This window comes from Furipterus horrens, unplaced genomic scaffold (assembly GCF_987537825.1).
Source record: "Furipterus horrens unplaced genomic scaffold, mFurHor1.1.pri manual_scaffold_8, whole genome shotgun sequence".
Classification (NCBI taxonomy): Eukaryota; Metazoa; Chordata; class Mammalia; order Chiroptera; family Furipteridae; genus Furipterus; species Furipterus horrens.
Genome location: NW_028327178.1, coordinates 92,037,768 through 92,061,463, shown reverse-complemented (window position 1 = coordinate 92,061,463; position 23,696 = coordinate 92,037,768). Strand labels below are relative to the sequence as shown.

Here is a 23,696-nt window from a genome sequence, read left to right as displayed (position 1 = left end):
GACCAGGGACTAATTTAGGTATGTTCTTGTCATAGTGGTGGCAGAGGCACAGCTGTGAGCAAGCCCAACCAGGCATGCGCTTTTTAAGTTTCTGCTTGTATCACATGTGCTAACATCCTACTGATCAAAACATAACACATGTCTGAGCCCAGGGGTGGAGACTTCCATCCTGCCCACATGGAAGGGCACTGCAAAGGTACATGGCAAAGGGCCTGGACATAGGGAGGGGTGGAGAATCAGGGCCAACAATATAATCTACCACGTATGTCAATAAACATCTAGTCTGTCAATTTGAACGGCTATGTGCTGTTCCATTATATGGATGAATGTGTGGAATTTCTTTAACCAGCTTCTACTAATTAAATTCTTAGCTCATTTGCCAGTTTTTAGCTATTTAAATAATACTACAAATTAATTTCTAACAATAATTTTCACATCCATGTTCAGTTATTTTCTTTTCTTTATTTTTTTAATCCTCACCTGAGGATATGTTTATTGATTTTAGAGGGAGAGGAAGGGGAAAAGGGGGAGGGAGAGATGGAGAGAGAGAGAGAAAGAGAGAGAAACATCTATCTGTTGCCTTCTGTATACGCTCTGATTGGGGACTGATCCCGAAACCTAGGAATGTGTGCTGACCAGGGGTGGAACCTGCAGCCTTTTGGTGTATGGGACGAAGCTCCAACCAGCTGAGCCACCCAGCCAGAGCTCAGTTGTTTTCTTACAATGAAGTCCTAGAAATAGAATTATTGTGTCACTAGGTATGTCCTTCTTTAGGATTTCTGAAATTTATTGCTAAATTGCCTTAAAGAGTTTTACCAATTTATACTCCAATAAGAAATGTATGAGAGTCCTTATTTTTATACACTGTTACTAAATAGTTTGCACACTCAAGAAATAAAGAATCAAAAGTTTTACATAGAATCTTTTATTTACAGTTTACTTACCTTTTCTAGGGCAGCATATGGGAATGACTTAGGTCTTCACAAGACATTATTTCTCTTGGAGTGGTTGTGCTTGTGGGTAGTCTTTTGGTAGGCCACTTAGTTTTAACTTATTATCAGGTTACTTAAAATGACTGAATATTGCATAACCTGAATTGTCTTGTTCTGAAGATTGTGGTCTTTTTGTCAGAAACAACTCTACAATAGTGAAGACTCTTTACTGTTTGAACATTCAGTGCCTCAGTCCCTGTTTTCCGAGCACCAGACTCAGGTGGACTCATTTATCAAGGTTTCTGGTGTCCATTAAAATAAGGATTATATGCTGTAGCCTGGCAGAAGGGACTGAGCTCTGGCCTTTGGAAATGTCACCTTTAAAATAGCCGAGCACAAAAATAGAAAAACTAAAGACATGCCCTCTGAAGTTGCATTTAATGAGTCTCACAAAAATGTAAATTATGCCATTTAAAAAACATCTTTTATGTGACCTTTTAAGTCAATGGGAAGGTTTTATTTGGGGGAGACAAAGTATTTATAAATGTTATATGTATCTTTTTTGCAGCCCTATTGTTTTTGATCCCAGGAAACAAAAAAGATATTTTTTGTTGTGTCACTCCGTATCCCTGTCTAATGAATCTATAGACATTTTTGTTTTACTTTTATCACTTATTTCATATAAATCATGTGTGACATTAGTCATATTTTGTCAGTTATTTTCAATCTAAATTTAATTTTAAAAAATTTTAGGAGTAGTTCAAGTACTAGGTAAGAATAAAAGATATTCAAGTCCGTGAAAAACAAATACCACATGATCTCACTTATATGTGGAATCTAATGAACAAAATAAACTAATGAACAAAATTAGAAACAGAAGCATAAATACATAGAACATACTGACAGTGGCCACAGGGGAGTCGGGGGACGGGTGAAAGATGAAGGGAATAACCACAGAACATTTATGCACAACCCATGGACACAGACAATGATAGGGAGATTGACTTAGGGGGGAGGGTGGGGCTGGAGGTGAGGAAAGGGAGAAAAAGCGGGAACAACCGTAATTACATAAACAATTTAAAAAAAGAATAAAAGATATTCAAACATAAAATGAGAGGTACAAGTCTTTTATCACCCCTCCCTACCTCTACTCTGTTCCTCCAGTGTATTTGTTTTAGGGTCCCAGGCCTTCCCTTTTGCTGGACATTTGTTATTTTCCATTGTTGGCAGCTGTAGAGACCATCACAAATAACATTTCTAATCTGTTAAAATATTTAGAGAATTCCATTTTAGTTAGGTCTCTGAACTACTCTTAACTCTTTGACTATATATTGACTATATTGGTAGTAATTCCTACTAACAATATATAGAGGAGGTTAGTTAATTTATAAAACCTGCAAGTCATATTTTTACATTTCACATTTGTACCACATACTTAAAATTAATAAAGGTATAACTCACTATTTAAAGGAGAATTCACAAAAGAAGGAATATAAATGACTGAAAAATATGAAAACATATTCAACTCCAAAGATATTTAATAAAGAAAAACAAATTGAAATAACAAAGTGGCTTTTTTTTTTTTTTTACCTCTTTCAAGTTGGCAAAGATTTTAGAAGGTAATTTTCAAAGCTGGCAAAGGCGCTATCAAATAGGCATTCTTCCACAAGGCAAGGTGACATAAATTTGTTTACTTGGGAAGCAGTTTGGCAGTAGTTTTAAAATGATTGTACTTTTGATTTATTAATTACACTTTTGAAGAATCTATTCTAAAGGAATGCAGAAATACAAACAAAGCTTTATCATTAAATGCAGCATTATTTTTGATGACTGGAAAAATTGGAAAATACTTCAAAATAGAGAGAGGAATGGCTAACTAAAACATGATTTGTTCATATAGTTAAATAAAAGACAGTGTGCCCATGCACATGAATTTTAAAAATAATTGTAAATTATGTGAGAATACATTTATTTTTAAAAACAATACAAAATTGTGTATTTTAATAAAATATTATCTCAACTATGTAAAGTGCAACAAAAATAGATAGAAAATAGAGTCCAAAAGAGTAGCTTGTTTCTGTACAGTGACTTCATGGGTAGTTTTTATTTCTCTTTCATATCTGTTTTTTCCCAAAGTTTCTTCAACAAGCACATAATTAAAAATAAAGACAGGAACAGTGGTAGTATACTTCACAACTCTCTTCCCACATTGCAGTGGAGCAGATGCCCCATGAAGAGTGTCCTCATTTACTCAGTCTTCTTGACTCCTCCTTCTTGCTCTCCTTTGGCTGCTTTTGTGGCAGCCTCGGGTTGACTGGGACACACTGAAACACATGGGCCAGGACAAGGCTCAGGCCATTATATTGTGATGTCCTTGTTGGAGTGTTGGCTGGGAAACGCAGGTCTGTGGGCAGGGTTGATGTTAGTTTAGTAGAGCAGCTTCAGTTTCATCTCAGAGGGTGGAGCTTCGTTCTAGGTTACTCTGCCTCTCAGTGATCTCATGAAAATACTCCATCCTGTGAAGTAGACTTCATTAGGCTTAAAAGAGGAAAACAGATAGATGTTAATAGGTACTCCTTGTGTTCACTGTTGGTATTTGTCAGCAGTGAAATGTTCCAGACTAGAAATGTGAGGTTTGCCACTAAGGACACTTCCAGTCTTTCTTATTGCACTGAAAGAGGCCTGTGTGACAAGACCTGCTTCCCAAGGAGAAAGAAGGATCAGTAGTATCAGAGGCAGTCCAGCGTGATTAAGAGCTCAGGCTGCTTTGATGTCAGACAGATCAGGTAGCCAGTCCCAGCTCCACCATTTCCTGGTTGTATCACCTTGACCCAGTCACTTAACTCTTTTGGCCTCCATTTCCTTATCTATAACATGGGGGTGGAAACAGTCCCTACTGCATGGAGTAAATGTAAAGAATGAATGAGAATGTAAATGCATATAAAACACTTAGCATGGTGTGGGGGCCTGTGCTCAGTGCCCAGTAAATGGTGGTGCTTGTTGTTACTTTTAATAATATCCTCCTTGCCCTGATCAGTGTGGTTCAGTTGGTTTGGTGTCATTCTGCAAAGTGAAAGGTCACTTGATTGATTCCTGGTTGGGGCACATGCCTAGGTTGCGGGTTCAGTCCCCCGTTGGGGCGTATAGTGAGAGGCAACTGATCGATGTTTTTTCCTCACATCCGTGTTTCTCTTCCTCTCTTTCTCCCTCTTACCCTATCTCTAAAAATAAATAAAATCTTTAAAAAACAAATAATATCCTCCTTTTTATTTATTTTTTTAATTTTTTGATTTCAGAGAGAGGTAGTGGGAGATTGAGAGAGAAGGAAAGAGAGACATCGATTTGTTGTTCCACTTGTTTATGCAGTTCATTGGTTGTGTCTTGCATAACCCACAACCTTGGCGTATTGATGATGCTCCAATCAACTGAGCTACACAGCCAGGACCAGTATCCTCCTTTTTGAAAGCTCCCTCAGGATTGATAGTATTCCTGAGCCTCCTGGGGAGCACGGGAGGAGGTTAAAATGAGAGGTTTTCTTCCTGGAGCCCAGCCCTGGAAGAACAATGGCGGAGTGATGATCCTGAGGCCTGATGATCGCATCCATCATTTCCGTCTAAGGTTCCTTTTTCATCTCAAGACACACATAAACCAATTACTAAAATTCTGTAGCACACCAACAAATCTATATTATACTTTTTGTTGATCTGACAAAAAATAGGTATAATTTTAATTGATTTACAAAAATATTAATAGTAATTACCTATCCTTTTTGCTCCAAAGTGACTTTTTATTTTATTTTTTAAGATTTTATTGATTTATATTTAGAGAGAGAGAGGAAGGGAGGGAGAAAGAGGGAGAGAAACATCGAGTGGTTGCTTCTGATATGTGCCTTGACCGGGGACAGAACCTGTAACCCAGGCATGTTCCCTGACCAGGAATCAAACCAGCGACCTTTCACTTTGTGGAATGATGCCCAAACAACTAATAAGATGCAACTCTGTTATTTGACACACATATATGGTTGAAGACACACCTGACAGCTATAGTTGTGTTGGGAAAAGAAGTCAGTGCCCCTGACTAAATAGTCACACTATTGCATGTTTTAAAAATTCTTGTGGCACACTGGTTGAAAATTGCTCCTCTAGGTTAAGGCCCTTCCCATGAAGAGTCATAGAGGAGCCAGGGACCTGAGGATGAAGCAGCCTACGGTAGGTTTATCACCTGAACCCAGCTCCAAAACCTGCTCTAATTACCAGCTCTTTAGCTCCAGGCAAATCACACAGCCTTAAGACCTTCAGTTTGATTACAGAGATAATATCTGCCTCCTGGATTAGAGGCGGAATAAGTGAGAACTATAACATGCTGAACATGCTTCCTAGCAGAACCTTCTCAACAAATACTTGCTCTGCTTATTGTGATTTTTATGGTACAGCAAGATTGAGATCAAGAAGGTAGCATAGTACCCTGACCATCGTGGCTCAGTTGTTTGGGCATCATCCCGCAAAGAAAGGGTCACCAGCTCAATTCCTGGTCCGGGCACATGCCTGGGTTGTGGGTTCTGTCTGGCTGGGGTATGTGCAAGAGGCAACCAATCCATGTTTTTCTCCCTTTCTCTAAAAATAAATAAGATCTTTTAAAAAAGAAAAAGGTAGCATAAGGATGCAGTGTAAGACTGTGGGGTCTGGAATGAGGCTGGGTTCAAACCCTATTAATATTATAAACTAGTTTTATAACCCTGGGCATATAACCTCTCTGTTCTTCAGTTTCCTTTTCTGTAAAATGGGGATAGTAATAGTACCTGCTTCATGGACTTACTGGAAGGACTAAATGTAAAGTGCTTACAGTCCTGGTTGGAACAGAGTACATACTGGATAAATTATCATCATCACTGATCTGAATGGACAACTCTGGGAGATCCTGCCCTGTTAAAAGAGCACACTTGTAAAGGAATGTCACACACTGGACCAAGCCCCGTCGTCACTTCTTCCTTTCCGGCAATCTTGCTTGTTGCTCAGGTCCTGGTGCAACTTCGTCTTCTGAATGTCCAGTGGCACCTTAGCTCTTTTGACCATATTCCAGTCTGTCCGCTGACTGTCCTGGTACTGGTCACTGTCTATGACCCAGTCTCTGCTCCCTCCACTTGAAGTCCATATACTGAGCCAGCCCCCAGAGCTCCATCTAGCCTACATTCCTGCTCTGTCCTGCAGCTGCGCCACCCACCCTGCCCCAGATCCCTTCAAGGTGCAGTCCCTGGGAGCGCAGAGTATTACCTCAGGTCTTGCTGAGGCTTGTTTTGGCCCCCACCCTGACACAAATAGGGAGTTGGAAAACTTATTCAAAGCTAGCTTAGGTAAATAATGGAATTCCCTGATACTGTAGCCAGTGTACTTATACATTTGACTGATTTAGTTTAATACTCCTATATAAGGCCAAAGACTAGGACTTGTACAGAAAATTTAGTGTCTTAAGTATCTGTACTAGCAGGGAAACAGTTGATTTGTTTTTCTTTCTTTCTTTCTTTTTTTTTTTTGGTATAATTCACAGTCCCCTGGTTAGATAGGTAGGATGCCCTAGCTCTTGCCCAGAAGAGGCTGCCATTTCAGGCATTATTTCAGATGTCCTGTCTTAGCCTATAGGTAGAAGTTTTTAGATGACTTGTGCAAGCTAAGCTCAGTGATCCGACGCCTACCTACCTGCTTGTTGAGATATTTTTTTTCCTGACACTGGTTAACAAAATTATACAGGTTTCAGTCCTGGCTGGTGTGGCTCAGTGGATTGAGTGCTGGTCTGCTAATCAAGGGTCGCCGGTTCAGTTCCCAGTCGGGGCACATGCCTGGGTTGCATGCCAGGTCCCCAGTTGGGGGCATGTGAGAGGCAACCACACACTGATGTTTCTCTCCCTATCCCACCCTTCCCCTCTAAAAATAAATCTTTTTTTAAAAAAGATGATGAACATTGAAAAGAATAAATGAATAAAGTGTGTTTATAAAAAATTTTTACAGGTTTCAGGTGCCCAATTCTACAACACATCATCTGTAGACTATATTGAGTGCTCACCACCCCAAGTCAAGCCTCGGTCTGTCACCACTTAACTCCCCTCCACGCCCCCACAGTCACCACGCTGTTATCCGTGTCCATGATTTCTTTCTCTTTTTTCTTTATTTTTTGCTTTAGTCCCTCTACCCACCCCTCAGCCACCCCACCCCGACAGCTGTCAGCCTACTCTCTATTTATGAGTCTGTCTCTGTTTTGCCTGTTAGGTTGTTTTGTTCATTAGGTTCCACATATGAGTGAATTTATATGATATTTGTCTTTTTCCGACTGGCTTATTTCCCTTAGCATAATGTTCTCCAGGTCCATCCATGCTGTCACAAAGTGTAAAATTTCCTTCTTTCTATGGCTGAGTAGTATTCCCTTCCGTAAATGTACCACAGCTTTTTATCCACTCATCTACTGATGGGCACTTGGGCTGCTTCCAAATCTTGGCAATTGTAGATAACGCTACAGTGAACATAAGGGTACATATATCCTTTTAAATTAGTGTTCCTGGTTTCTTTGGGTATATTCCCCAAAGTGGAATCACTGGATCATAAGGCAATTCCATTTTTAAATTTTTGAGGTAACTGCATACTGCTTTCCACAGTGGCTGCACCAGTCTGCATACCCACTAACAGTGCATTAGGGTTCCTTTTCTCCACATGCTTTCCAACACTTGTTGTTTGTTGATTTATTGGTGATAGCCATTCTGACAGATGTAAGGGGATGAGATTTTTTAGATATTAACTTTTTATTGAAATGTAACATATACGAGGGGTCCCCGCCCCCCAAAATGGAATTATCTTCTGGAGGGTGGGCCCTTGTAGTACAGGCTTCCCCCACTAGGTGAGTGTTCTAGGAACCCATCTGTATCAGTGTACCAGGTGGCGTTGTTGTGAGAGGCTGTGTTTGGCTTTACTGATTTTTTTTTTTTTTGAAGACTTATGAAGTGTGTTGTCCATTTTATGATGGGTGATTTACGAGCACACCTGCCCACACAGCACTGAGTACTCAGCAGTTTTTAACCAAAAATGGCATGACCCCGGTGTCCCACCCTCCCTTATTCACCCAATCTCACCCCGAGTGACTTTTTTTTGTTTCCCTGATTTTAAAATATCCTCAAAGGGAAACATTTGCCCATGTGGAAGAGGTGAAACAAAAAACGATAGGAGCACTAAAAAGCATCAAAAGCAATGAGTTCAAAAACTGTTCTGAGCAGTGGAAAAAAGTCTTATAGATGTATGCATCAAATGGAGAGTACTTTGATGGTGACTGAAGTTTAAACATGTGAGAATAAATACACAGCTTTTTATAAATAAATGCCAGATTCTTTGGGTCCCCCCTCATATATAGAAAAGTACAATTCATTAGTGTACAGTTAAATGAATTTGCACAAGATGACATATAACCGGCACTCAGATTAAGAAACAGAATGTTATCAGCATCCACAAGAGCCCCTTTTGCCCCCTCTTGCAGTTACTCCTCCCAGTTCTCACCCTGTTCTTTCTATGCTGAGCTAATTCCAGTCTGCACCCTTCCATCCTTAGCACACCATTTTCTCTCTTGCCTTCCTGCCTATGCAAATGCTGTTCCCTTGGACTGCTGGCTTCACCTACTCGTTGTTCAAAACTCAGAACAGAAGGATTCTTCCAAAACACAGTTTAAATTGTGGCAAGCCCTCTAGAAAGACTTCTGATGGTTCCATTTCATCCATTCTGTTTTAGGCTATGAGCCCTTTCTTTTCTCTAGGGCCTTATAGTCAGCTGCTCCCGACAAGGTATCAGCTTTCCCTGATGGGCTAGGTATACTTCCTTCATACTTTCCTCCTGTATTTGTCATTGTTTCCTGGGAGCTCCCTGAGGACAGAGCCTGTCTGAGTCACCAGTCTCCCTGGCACCAAGCACAGGCTTGGCATAAAGCAGGCACCTCAGACATGTTTGCTTATTGCACAGTTTGTCTAAAATACTTCAAGTCAGCTTTTACTTCAAGCACATATCACCCTCCTTCTTCCTTCCTAACCCATTTTTCAAAACATAGTGACCCTGGGTGAGTCTCTTATGTGCCTCCATACTTTGCCTCACTTTTGCTCAGACTGTTCATGTGCCCCATGCACACCTGCCCAGCATCCCACACACCAGGCAGTGCCACGTTTCTGCGCCCGGCCCCCGGCCACAGCAAGTTCTCCACTGCCATTCTGCAGTCTCTGTTTTATGCAGGAGTCAAATTTCTTTGGTGCTTTGCCCATGTTTCATTACCCATTAATTTTCCTTCCTCAAGAACATTGGTTTCAGTTAGACTTACTGTAGTGATCATTTAGCAGATACAAAATATTAAACATTATGTTGTATCCCTGAAACTAATATAATGTTATATGTCAATTTAATTTCATTTAAAAAAAGAACATTGGTTTTCTTTAATATGCTTACATTTTTAAAAGGATTTAATTTCTATTATTGGATGACTTCATTCATTCATTCATTCATTCATGTGCCAGGTGCCGTGCTAGGTGCTGGAGATTCAGTTAAAAGAGGTTTTTTGCCCTTGTGACACTCACAAATGGGGAAAGAGATAAACATTAGCAAATTATTATAAGATACGATCAGTATTGAATGAGAGTGTTGAATGAATTAAGAGAACGGGCACTGGAATTAGCTGAGTGATTCCATTACTTAAAGTGATAGTGACTTACCCTTTCTGTTTCTGTACCTTGGGTTCTTCACCTGTAAAATGGGTGGAATAAAAATGGGTAGAAAAACAGAGCTTTGCCCTGATTGGTATGGCTCAGTGGGTTGAGGGCCAGCCTGCGAACCAAATGGTTGCTGGTTCAATTCCCAGTCAGGGCACATGCCTGGGTTGCAGGCCAGGTCCCTGGTTGGGGGCATGCAAGAGGCAAGCACACATTGATGTTTTTCCCCTCTCTTCCTCCCTCCCCTACCCTCTCTCTAAAAATAAATAAAATCTTTTTTAGAACTTTCACAAGGTTGTCGTGATGTTTACTCAGAGCTTTTTTTTTTAGTCAGGCACTGTTCTGGATGTAGAGGATAGGTAGGTGCCTGGCACCTAATAAGTGATCAGTAAATATTAGCTATAATCACCATTATTATCATCTCTGCTTAGGCCTCATAGAGGAAGTGACATTTCAACTGGCCTCCGAAGGTTAGGTTCTCTATTAGAATGAGGTCAGGGAAGGACACCTTAGGTAGAAGGAATAGGCAGAGAACACAGAAGAAAGCAAGGGCATGATGTTTTTAGAAACTGAGGTGTGGTCCAGTGTAGCTGGAGGACAGGGTATGTGTAGGAGAGTGGTAAGAGGTGACGCTGGAGAAATTAACTCAAGAGAGTGAAGGGGTTTGGTCTTGTTTGCTGTTAGTGTTCGGATTTAATCCGATAGATGAAATGGAACCATCAGAAGTCTTTCAACAGGGCTTGTCACAATTTAAACTGTGTTTTGGAAGAATCTTTCTCTGCTTCTGTGGAGGATGGACTAGATGGGAGGAGGTTGGGAAGACCTTTGAGGAGAAGGGGCTGCTGACAACTGGGAAGAGAGGATGCAGTGATGTTCCAGAGGTGGATCTGCAGGGCATGGTGGCTGGTGGGAGGAGTGTGGGCCTGGAGGGGTGGGGGATAGCTGGGGTGTCTGGGTTGTGTTGATGTCACTTACTGGCAGAGAGAAGAGCAGAAGGAACAGATTTTTCTTTCCTAATTTCTTTCAAGGAAGGAAGACTGCTTCTTTCTGATCTTGGGAGCATGTATTCTAAAATTCACCAGTCCATTCTGTTTTAGGCTATGAGCCCTTTCTTTTCTCTAGGGCCTTATAATCAGCTGCTCCCAACAAGTGGTTACTGATTGTAGGCAATTAGGGCAGGAGGTGGCTGTGTTTATTCACTCTCTGGTGTCTTCTGGGGGAGAGAGGTGAAACTCATGTGTTCGTTTTCACCACATTTGAGAGAATGGATGCAGTTGGAACATTAGCCTCTCTCCGGTGGTAACAGACACATGAGCCTCTTCTCTCCCAATCTCTGTAGAAAGCATGTTTAATTAAAAAGTTTTTTCCAGTGTTTTTCCTGCTCTTAGCCAGTTTCCCACAGAATGTCATTCAGATTATTGGCCAAGTCAAGGGATCCTGAACCTATCCTAGTTGTTGGGCTCCTGAACACCACTGCTCTCAGAGTTGACCTGGATCTAGTTGTAGGTGTCTGTGGCTGAACAGGTGTCTGGGGGCCTCTGCTGGTGGCACAGCTTTGCTGGGCGTGATTCTGTCCTTGTGTGGTTATATTTACAAGTACCTCGGATATAGGATATCATGCCTGGCACTAATTAACATGGTAAGACAGCCCACCCCATAGAAGTCTGTCCTTCGTCTTCTACTTCCAGCTTCCTCCTTTCTCTGCCTGCCTTCCACTTCCTTTCAATCAGGAATTGTTTCTAGCTGGTGAGTTTCCTTGGTTTAAGGGATGGAACACTCAAAGTTCTTTTCTTTTCACCCCCTCTCCCATGAAGTGGTCACATTTATAACCCTCACTCTTCCAAGATGGCTCTTAGATGTTTCAAGTACATATAAAGATAGTGATGGGATGTGCTTTCCTTGGAGCACACCCGCACCCCTCCTTTTCTTGGGCCTGTACCTTTGTTCTCTTTCTCCTAAAGTCTAAGGGTCCCCCCAAGACTTGCAACCACTTTGGTGGGCAAAAAATCCTTCTGTTTGTCTCTGGAGCTTGGTTGGAAGAGGGTGGAACTACTTGGACAGACTGGAGTAACTAATTTCTCCTTTTAGGAAGTACCGTTGAGAGGACGCCTGTTATTTTCAGTGAACAGTTGACCCCACACTAATAAGAGTGACCGTGGATACTGTCATTTTATGAAACATTGTCATTATAGGACACTAGCCTTGGACCATCAATTACACTCTACTGATTTCTAGGCTACTTTGAAACTTCGGTTGTAAACTAGCCTTCTCTAGCCTTGGCTTTAGGGTACTCTGTTGTTTTAAACCATCTAAAAGGGAATCGCTATTTGTTTTTTGAAAAAAAAGAAATCAGTTTTTTTCTTATGAGAAAAGCAAAGCATGTTCATTATAGAAAGTTTAGAAAATACAGAGAAGCAAAAATATGAAAAATTATTCATAATTCTACAACACAAAGATAATCTGTGAACTTTGTGGCCTGGCCTTTTTAAAAAATGTGTTTATTCATGTAGTTTTTTTAATTTAAAAAATTTTTTTTAATTTTTATTGAATTTATTGGGATAACATTGGTTAATAAAATTGTTTATGCATTTTAAAAAAGAAATCATAGTATATATCTTTTATAACCTTCATTTAATATGATTATAAACATTTTTCCATGTCATTGCAATTTTTTTTTTTTGGCATTGAATTTCATTTTATTAAAACTTCACTTTATTCTCTGCTAAAGCATCATCAGAGTGTTTCTAATTTTTAATATGCTGATTTGATATTTTGCTTGTTTTACATTTTTGTCTTTAAGAAAACTTCCCTATGAACAAACAAGCATTTTGTGAGTGGTCCCAATTTAGGCATGTAAATACGTAGAGGGAATAAGCAAGGAGTTCTCTATCTCAGAATGAGGTGGACTAGTAATGGATAATTTGCTCAATAGCCTTCAATGCACAAGACATGTCACAGTTCCTTCCTTTTATATTAATGGACTGAAATCCTGCAACTTCGACTAAGGTCAACAAGATGTCCAATATCACAAATGTTCATTGTTTCCTCACCCTCACATTCATTATACTGGAATGAGAATCTGTCTGGATGAGTATTTCTTCTTTATTTCTTTGTTTGCTGGACTTCCATGCAGCTTGATTTCCTGGAACTTCTGGTTGTCTCTAGTTTTGAGGTAGTTGTATTCCTTCTTAGTTGTGGAGGGAGATGCAGTGTGTCTGTCTAGGCCTCCATCTTGGCCAGAAGTCCTCTCCACTTTGATTTTTTATTCCTGTCCAAGGAAATTCATGTGAAAGGAAAAGGGAGGGAGTGCACTGGAGAAAATTTTTTATAACACCATGTTTAATGATTCCATAGTGACCTATTTTATGTAGGGAATGAGAACATCATTAATAAAATTGATGAAATTTGGAAAAAATAATAACCACATGTCCTGAAGATAGTACAGAAGGAAGGGTGATATAAAAATAGTGATGAGATGTGCTTTCCTTGGAGCACACTTGCACCCCTCCTTTTCTTGGGCCTGTACTTTTGCTCTCTTTCCTCTAAACTCTAGGGGTCCCCCCAAGACTTGCAACCAGGGGTGCAGCAGTCAGCGGCAGCTCGTCCCAGACTAACCCCCAGAACCTGTCTCCAAGACCCTCTTTTCTCTGACTTTTCAGTGAGCTAAAAGCAGCCCTGCCTTGGCCCACTTCTGTCACCATGACTTTTACTTCTCAGTGAGTCCACGCAGCCCCACAAGGCTCACTTCTTTCCTATGACAGCTCTAGCGGAGCCAAAGCAGCCCCGCCTAGGTTCTCTCCTGTTGCTTCTGTCCTAAGCCCTTCCTTTGCTTCACTGTCCCCAGCTTTAATAAATGTACTCTCAAAATTAAAAATAAAAATAGTGATGGGGTGTTAGAACATCCAAAGGTATAGGTTTCACAGCTCTGAATACAGTAAGCAGTAATTGTAGGCTTAATCAATTGGTAATGTAAATAGGACATGGATGTTCATAGACTTGATCCCTTTATTCACCTTTGGGCTGAAGTTTTGTAAAATCTTCCTGTGTCTGAAAATGTTACAAGAAATATTCCTGTGGTATCTCAGGTTACTAAAGGTAAATGGTTTTGACTTCCTTGTTTTCCTTTCATCGGAATTCAAGCCAAGAGGCTCTCTGTGTGAGTTTCCATAGCACCTTGTGTATCAGGAAATGTTTGGCAGGTGATTATTTGAAAAGTTATGGGAAGTTTCTTGTTTGGGGGGCCCTTTGAATCTAATCCTGGTTGATGAGGCTGGATTATGCCACACATTTCTTTCTTTTTACAGGTAGTGCCTTCCTCAGTGCTATTTTTCTTGCCTTAGCAACATACCAGTCTCTGTATCCACTCACCTTGTTTGTCCCAGGACTCCTTTATCTCCTCCAGGTAAGCACTTGCTGGTCAGAAGCCAGCACTCAAGTGACATTTAATACATGGCCTGGCCTCTGCTTGAGGGGAAGAAGGGCATGGCTCAATCAAGGCAATGGGACTAGGTCCCAAATTCACAATTACCTGCTTCTACTTAAAAATACAAAGAAACTTGACTAACTTTAAACAAAGTGGACCTAATGATTACTGAGCTCTAATTATGCATGTCATCACAAATGTATAAGTGCATTTCGTTTTGTATACCTTAGTTGGGATCTACCAACCATCTTGCATTCTCCTTTTCTCACCTAATGCACATAGATCCCTCTCTGAGCTCATCTATGTAACTTTTCTGTATAACAACACCCTGTAAGGTTCCTGTAGGGATTAAATGTAGTGAGTACATGTGATGCAATGCTTGGACCGTGGTGGGTGATCAATAAATACTAATGGAAGGATACAAATTGCTAACATTTACTGAGAGCTTACTGCATGTCAGGCACTCCCCTCAGCACTCTACAGGCATCGTCTCATTTCAACCTCCTGAGAACTTTATGGGGTAGGTCATATTATTAGATATGTTTTGGTCTAATATTAGACATGTTAGGCACATGAATTGTCACTGGAATGTTGAGCAGTTTAGTCACTCGCCTAAGGTCCCATGGCCAGCAAGTGACCATGCTGAGACGTGAACTCGGGCAGTCTGATGCAAGAGACTGTTCTCTAATCATCTCTGCTATTCAAACAAGGATACATACATCTCTTCAAGAGCAAGGAACTGCTTGCAAGTCCTGGCTGGTCCAAATCCATTCTAAGAAGAGAAACATTTCTTGAAGGCATAGAAGGGGACAGTGTCAAGATTCAAACCAAGAAATGTCAAACTTCAGAGCTATTGTTCTTAAATATAAATAGGCCATATGGTTGTCATTTTAAGTGTTGATATACATGGTGATACATGGTCAGCTTGGTCTTTCTTCTATTTGGGGATTTTGCAATGCACCCTAGCTGTCACTAATATTAATAGTGTGGAAATCTGCTTTTCCTTAAGGTATGGTATGTTCCTCCAGTTGAATCATTGGACTCAAAGGTGTGAGAAGTTTTATAATTTTTATTATGTAAGACCAGATTGTTTACCAGAACGCCTAAGCCAGTGTTCGGCGCCACCATGAGTGTCTATAGTGAAGTGAACCACTTCCTCCCAGGATGCTATTGGCTTTTTAAATTTGACTGTGATTGCTAGTTTAACAGATGTGGCACCATACTGTGAAGTTATTTTGTTTTGACTTTCTTTCTAGATTCTTTTTGAATCCAAGCATTTTTCTACATAAAAATGTGCTGTTTGTATTTTCTTTCTTTTTTCGCTTTCTTTTTCTTTTTCTTTCCTCCTTTTTCTTTTTTTCTTTCTTTCTTTTTATAATTTATTCTTTAGAAAGTCTGAGCACTAAGGGGAATACATGCAGCCAGAATTTTTGTGCAACTATTTGTCAAATAAATACTGTTAAAAATATATTTTTTATTCATATACATGTGCTGATTAAAATTTTTTAAATGTTTATTAAGCAGTTGCCTAAATATTTGTGTAAATATTTAGAAATTAGCTTTTTTAAAAAAGATTTTATTTCATTTATTTTTAGAGAGAGGGGAAGGGAGGGAGAAAGAGAGGGAGAGAAACATCAGTGTGTAGTTGCCCCTCACACACCCCCAATTGGGGACCTGGTGCACAACCTAGGCATGTGCCCTGACTGGGAATCGAACTGGCGACTCTTTGGTTCACAGGCCGGCGCTCAATCCACTGAACCACACCCATCTGGGCTTAGAAATTGTCTTTTTAAAGCTTTATGTAAAATACTTTTCTGTTTAAAACTCAAGAAAATTTCCTCCTGACAACAGCGAATAGTGAAATCTAGCATTTCAGCCAGTCACTTTCTTCAGTCCCTCCCTCTACCAATATTTACTGAGCACCTTCAGTATGCTAGACACTATGCTAGCCGCTGCAGAGGTGAAGCAGCTGAAGCTTGCTGAGCTGCGTGGTGGGCAGCGGGGAGGGTACTGCAGGAAGACTGCTGGCAGCAGCCTTTGTGGTAGGTTGGCGGGAGGAGGAGGTGAGGCTGGGAAGGTTGAGATCATTATATTGGATTGAGTCAGAGAGGTCAACTGGAGCCCCAAACCCGTGTTAGGGGAAATGAAGAGATGAGGGACTGGATGCAAAATTCCACAAGGTGGAATTAGCTGTGCTTGGCAGCCATCTATATGTGAGGAACAGGACTGGGAAGAGTTTGGGATGAACTTAAGGATTTTATTTATGTAGAAATTAAAATCCCAGCTCATACTATATATTTACATGTTTTTATTTTAACTTTTTTTTTAATCCTCACCCGGGATACATTTTTTATTGATCTGGAGAGAGAGGAAGGGAGAGAAAGAGAGAGAGGGAGACAAACATTGATCAGTTGCCTCCCATACGCACCCTGACTGGGGACCAAACCTGCAACCCAGGCATGTGCCCTGACCCGGGATGGACCCCCGCAACCTTTTTGGTGTATGGGATGAGGCTCCAATCAACTGAACCACCCGACCAGGGCTACGTGTTTTTATGTAAGTATATAAAGTGGCCTAAAAGGCAGTAGGGCTTTGTGAGTCATTGCACGGCATTTGGAAAATCAGTCCGTCACATCCAGGAAGTAAACCCACCTGTTTAAATATGAGGAAGGGAATAGAAAAGGAAATTATCCTTTAGGGCTGAATTCCTCAGAGACTAATAAGTGGACTCTTTAGGCCTGAGTTTCATAGAGACCTCGAGGCTTCAGAGAGAGAAGCTAGAAGTAATGGGTGGGAACTACAAGCAACTCAATATAAAGCAGCAGTTCCGGGACAGCATGGGACGTCTCCCGGGAGGTGAGCTCCCTGTGAATCACCGTGTTTAGGCCACAGGCTCAATGGCCATTTGTCGGGGAGTCTTAGCTAAGCATGGGTAGTTGGACCTGAAAACCGTAATATCCTTTTAAGCCCCAAATTAAAATGGAGTTGATAACCGCAAGGAAATGACACATCTGCTCTTAACACTATGTTTTTCTCACAGTTTTTCCAAGCCCTCCACAGGCACGTGCTTCCCTCTAGGAAAGGCTGTGTAATGTAGCACCTAAGTGCGCAGGCTTGACTGGGACATCTTGTTAAGATGGAAAACAAAACAGTCCTCAAAGACTAATGGTACTATGTCAAAACAACAGTGGAACCAGCACAAAGGGGCTCCTGCTGTCTGTATTTAGGATATTCTGAGCATCAAGTAATTGTAAAACACTGAATAAATAAAAATTCACGTGTCCATAGTTATGCTCAGAAAAGGGGTGAGGAGAGAAAAAAGTACACATCATCATTAGATGTGGCTGTTTTACCAATTTCTTACTCTCAAAATTAATAATTAGAAGGAAAGAACTCAGCAGTTCCCTGCCTTTTAAAAAGGAACTATAGTTCCCGGCTGGTGCTCTGTTGGTTGGAGCATCATACACCAAAAGGTCACAAGTTTGATCCCCGGTCAGGCGTGTATGGGAGGCAACCAGTTGATGTTTCTCTCTCACATCAATGTTTTTTCTCCCTCTCTTTCTTTGTGTCTAAAATCAATTTCAAAAAAAATCCTCCAGTGAGGATTTTTTTAAAAGTCACTATGAAAAAGACAAGGTGAGAGGACTGTTCTAGACTAAGGAGACGTTATAACTAAGTGGAATGGGGGAATCTTAATTGGATTCTGGTTTGGAAAAGCTATAAAGGATGTTTGGGGGACATTTAAGAGTATGTTGAAGATGCATTAGATATTAGATGATAGGGAATTGTAATTGGATGTGATAATTTGGGGGATATTCAGAATATTTTGAAGATAAATTAGATATTAGATAATAGGGAATTGTTAATTTCTTGGATGTGATGATAGTATTGTGGTATATAGGAGAATGTCCTTAGTTTTAGGAGCAATATGCAGAAGTGTTTTGGAGAGAGGTGTCATGATATGTAGAAAATTTATACACACAGATAAAAATATAGCAAGGTGTTAATATTTAATCTAGGTGACAGATAAATGGTTTATTAGGATATTCTTTTAACTTTTCCTGTGTTTGAAAATTTTGTATTAAAAAGGAGGGAAATAGAATTACAGGCTCTGAAGTTGTCTTGGCTTGAATACTTACTAGCTTTGTGATTCTGGACAAGTGACTACTTCTCTATGCCTCAGTTTCTCATCTATAAAATGGGGATAATATAAAAGTAGCTATTGCAAAGGGTTAATACCTGTCAAATATTTAGAACAGAGTATGATAAGAGTTCAATAGTTATTAGTTATGGTTATTGGTATTCAAATGTTCATAGGAAGGACAGGGTCTCCAGTTTGAAGATACAAGGGGTGAGGAGGGGAAAAGGAAATATTTAATTTTCTATAGTCAAAGGAACTAAAAGTTAGTTTGTACTTAATCCCTTGCCACCAGAAATCAGCCTCTATTCTGCTGGGGGACATTTTAGAGGGTAAGTGATAGACAAGCTAATGTCCAGCCAGTGCCAGAGGCAAAGCTGTTTTTCTCTTCCCTACCAGAGACACAGGAAGGCTTCAGGATCAAAGGCAGGGGATGCCACCTCTGGCTCTCTAGTGAGTCACCAACCAGAATGGTAGTTTGAACCCACTGATCTCCTCCTCCAACTTTACTCTTCCTCTGACCTTGGCTTAGGGCCTAGTTTCCAAATGAGAGATAAGCCTAAAATGTTTTGATCTGAAAGCATGCAGAATACAATAGCCCTAAAGTGCACAGGACCTGGAGAGCAAGCTGTGAGGCTGGCAGAGGGAGGCCCATGGTGCAGTCAGGGAAGTTTCTAAGTTCCCTCCTTCCATTTGCTTGGGATTCCTAAAGCCTTGGGCGCCCTTAGATGGCTTGAGGTCCTTATTTTCTTTGAAAGAGAGTAACAGAAACCAGGGGAAAATACCTTGTGAGTGCTGTTATGGTTTTTGCTTTAATCCAATCTGTGTGAACTGGAAAGATTAATCCTGTGATTTCTGGAGTTTCTGGAGTTTTGGGTAGGTTACATGGTACTACGGTGCACCAAACGAGCCAACCCCAACCAGGTCTTTCTTGATAATGGGGCTCAAACCTAGACATTCTTTTGGGCTACTTAGAACTTTCACATCTTATTTTCTTTTTCCCCAGCAGCTTTCTGTTGTCTCTGCTATTTCCATAAGGGGATCAAGGCAGGCATGGCAATGCTGTTAGCTTCCTTTCTTTTTAGAGCAGTCAAAAATGAGGGTAAGGGCATAATCATGCATTTGCAGTGAGTCTTTTCCTGGGTCTCATCCTTAGACTCTAAGGTCTTAGGTCTAAAAGTTTTTGTTGAGTTTCTTCCTTTCTTTTTTTTAAGATTATTTTATTCTCACCCGGGGACATGCTTATTGACTCTAGAGAGAGGGAAAGGGAGGGAGGGAGAGAAACATCGATTGGTTGCCTTTTGTACATACCCCGACCAGGGACCAAACCTGAAGCCTAGGCATATGCCCTGCCTGGGAATCGAACTTGTGACCCTTTGGTTTGTGGAACAACACCCAACCAACTGAGCCACGCCAGCAGGGTGAGTTTCTTTCTTTAAAAAATTAAAAATAAAAATAAAATAAAATTTTTCTTTTCTTTCTTTATTTCCATTTTTAAAAATTTTGTTTTTCAATTACAGTTGGCATTCAATATTATTTTATATATTAGTTTCAAGTGTACAGCATAGTAGTTAAACAATCATATGATTTACAACATGATTCCCCCTGATATTTCAAATGCATACCTGGTACCATACATAGTTATTACAATATTATTGACTAAATTCCTGTACTTTATGTCTCCATAACTATTTTGTAACTACCAATTTGTACTTTTTTTTCAATTTGTACTTCTTAATCCCTTCATCTTTTTCACCCAGCTCCCCAACCCCCTCCCCTCTGGCAACTATCAGTTTGTCCTCCACATCTATGAGTCTGTTTCTGTTTTGTTTATTGTGTTCTTTAGGTTCCACATATAAGTGAAATCATATGGTATTTGTCTTTCTTTGTCTGAGTATTTCATAATAACCACTAGATCCATCCATGCTGTCACAAATGGTAAGATTTTATTCTTTTTATGACCAAGTAATATTCCATTATATACATGTACAACTTTTTTTATCTACTTGTCTGTTGATATGCACCAGGGTTGCTTCCATATCGTGGCTGTTGTACATAAAGCTGCAACAAACATAGGTGTGCCTATATCTTTTTGAATTAGTGCTTTGGAAGAGTTTGTTAAGACCTTATTTAAAGAGTTTCTTTGAGTTTATTCTGATAATGGACTTTTTTTTTTTTTATACAAAACATTGTTCCAGGAAGAAAATGATTCCTGTATAGAAAAAGCTTTTCTTCCTAGTGATTTAGAGAATTGGGGAGAAGGAGATAATTATACATTTCTCCCTTCCTTATTATAGTTTGTTTTTTCCTAAAACAGTCTGAGAATCCTCTGACTTCCCTAAATATTTTTATGTATTAGTGACAGTGTGACTTCAGGGATATAACTACTGGTTAACTTTTTCAGGTCGAGAGTGCACATAACCACATCCGGCCTACAGATATGTTTTATTTGACCCTAGTGTTTTGTTTTTTAAATTAATTGTCAGTGTTTTAAAATTTTATGTTAAAGTTTATATTTTTGGCTTCTTTTGAAAAATAAGAAGATCTGTCTCCTTTAGAAAAAGCAAAGTCTCTTAATTTTGCCACAATCCCTTTGCTTCATCTCTGTTCATTGGTCACCTGCCTGGTCCCTGTAGGTATTTGAATATGTGTGTGTGTCTATGCTTATGTCTACTATAAAAGGTCTGGAAACAGTGACCAGCCCAGTATCAATGAGTGTCCTTGGCGCCCAGATTGTGATCCTAAAATATCATTTATTCATTAAAAGAAACCAAGGCTTCTGAGAGAAATGGCTGATTTTAGGTTTAGGGCAGGTAATGTACAGGATGATCCTGGAACATTGTCATACCAGATAACAAGGAATTTATTAAAGGCTGGCTACTGAGGTCATCTCAGAAGGACTCAGGATCCAACTTGGAGAGGCTCTCACTGACCAACGGTGGGTAATTTGAGCATTAGGAAAAGAACTGAAATGGACTGAAACCTATGAATATATTTAAGTCCAGGCATTCATAATAATTAAAAGAAAACCTAATTAGTCAAATTAAGAGAATTGACAGGAAACCAATTTGTTATCTTGAAGACTGGATAAATAAAAGGAAAAAAATTCAGCATTTATTTTGCCTTTTCTGTACCACTAGGTAACCATATAGTAGGCGAGAGGATATGTCTCTTTATGAAATTATTCCAGCTTATAAATGGAAACAAAATAATAGGATAGTATAATTTTGTAACCCCAGTTGATCTAGGCATTGAGCATTAATAGCTACTAACATAAAAATTAAAAAAAAATTACCCTGGCCAGTATGGCTCAGTTGGTTGGGCAACGTCCCACAGACCAAAAGATTGCAGGTTCAATTCAGAGTCAGAGCACACACCTAGGTTGCAAGTTTGGTCCCCATTTGGGGCATGCACAAAAGGCAACCAGTCAATGTTTCTCTCCCTCTCTTTCTCCTTCCCTTTTGTCTAAACCCTCTCTCCCTTGCTCTCTCTAAAAGCAATGAACAAATGTCCTCAGGTGAGGATAAAAAAAATAAAATTAAACAAACAAAAATCATGCTTCCCAATGAAATAACACACTGCTCCCAAAGTTTTGCCAAAGGGAGCAAATCCAAAATTGATCAGACCTCTGGGTCCAGCTGCCATTTGTAAGAAATGCTGAAGACAAAGTATGTGATTAGCAAAAAACAGATTGTAGGACATTCAATAGGTTTAATGCCCCAGGATCTTCAACAGATGACTTGTACGGAAGAAAAAAAAAAAGAAGACATGGATGAGTGTGAGGTGAGCGAGAGGACCTCACCTAATGAAAAGAGATTTAAAGATTGAATAGTCCCGACTGGTGTGGCTCAGTAGATTGAGCGCCAACCTGAGAACTGAAAGGTCGTTGGTTTGATTCCCAGTCAGGGCACATGCCTGGACTGCAGGCCAAGTTCCCAGTTGGCAGTGTGCAAGAGGCAACCAATTGATGTTTCTCTCCCTCTCTGTCTCCCTTCCCCTCTCTGTAAAAATAAATATATAAAAGTTGAATAAAAGTTTTAAAAAATGGCCATCACTAAACTATAATGTAAAGGGATGCACATTTAGGTAGCAAACCATAAAGAAATGCAAGGAAGTGACAATGTTTGTTACTATAAAAGCCAGGATATTTGTGCTTACTTTGGAGGGAAGAGGGGCTTGTGGCTGGGACAGGACACAGAGAGACTTAGGGAGTCGCTGGAAATGTCTTTCTCTTGACCCAGACCGTGGGTTGTACGGATATTGGCCTTATAATCATTCACTAAGTTATATCTTTGTTCTATATGGTTTTCTGTGTTTTATTTCACAATAAAAAGCTTTAAAAATTTATCAGAATGTTTTAAGCACCATTCTTTCAACCCTTCTACTTACATACTTTTCATTTTAAGTCAGCATTTGCTATTGAGCAAAAGAGGTGGGTAAAATGAATCCTCATCTGGATTTGTATATTAAGTTTGGCTCTAGGATTTATAAATAACAAGCCATCAACGAATTCCTTTAGTTTCTCTCTTAAAAAAAATTTTTTTTTAATCCTCATTCAATGATATGTTTATAGATTTTAGAGAGAGATAAAGGAAGAGAGAGAAAAATTGATGTGAGTGAGACATTGGTTGTCTCCTGTATGCACCCCAACCAGGGCTTGAACCTGAAACCTAAATATGTGCCCTGACTGGGAATCGAACCCGCAACCTTTTGGTGTACAGGATGATGCTCCAACCAACTGAGCCATCTGGCCAGGGCACGAGTTTCTCTTTTAAGAATTTCAGGCATGCAGTGGCTGGTGTGGTGCAGTGAATTGAGTGCCAGCCTGAGAACAGAAAGGTTGCTAGTTCAGTTCCCAGTCGGCATGTACCTAGGTTACTGGATTCCCAGTTGGGGGTGTGCCCCGGTTTTGGGCGTGCTCTGGTTGTGGGTATGGGAGAGGCAACCGATCAGTGTCTCTATCACACATAGATGTTTCTCTCCCTCTCTTTCCCTCTCCTTGCCCCGGTCTCTAAAAATAAATAAATAAAATCTTTAGAAATCTTTAAAATCTTTTAAAAGATTTTATTTATTTATGCCTTACTTTATGTAAGAGGAGTAGTCCTGAAAGATTAAGTACAAGTTCAATTTTTATAAGTAGACTCAGTGAATATTCTATATTACTTTATATTTTCATGGCTTTGTTTCCCAAAGCAAACCTTATTCTGAACCAAGTCTTAAAAACAAAAATTAGCCCTGACTAGTGTGGGGCAGTTGGTTGGGCGTCATCCCGCAAAATGAAGGGCCGCCAGTTGGATTCCCAGTCAGGGCACATACCTGAGTTGCGAGTTTGGTCCCCAGTTGGGGTGCTACAAGAAGCAACCGATTGATGTTTCTCTCCCTCTCTTTCTCCCTCCTTTCTCCTTTCTCTAAAACTAAATAATAAAATCTTTTAAAAACAAACAAAATTACACCTAAAATTTATTGCACATTTTATAATCA

At 40.0% G+C, this 23,696-nt stretch overlaps 1 protein-coding gene across 1 annotated transcript in view; it reads left to right on the top strand.

Moving 5' to 3' along the window:
* The window catches only part of PIGU (phosphatidylinositol glycan anchor biosynthesis class U), a 91,502-nt gene that overhangs the window by 42,353 nt on the left and 25,453 nt on the right, over positions 1–23,696 (top strand). Inside the window, exon 7 of the mRNA XM_090286268.1 lies at positions 13,959–14,056. Within this exon, the coding sequence (XP_090142394.1) occupies positions 13,959–14,056 (98 nt within the window). The remainder of the gene's footprint in view (positions 1–13,958; positions 14,057–23,696) is intronic.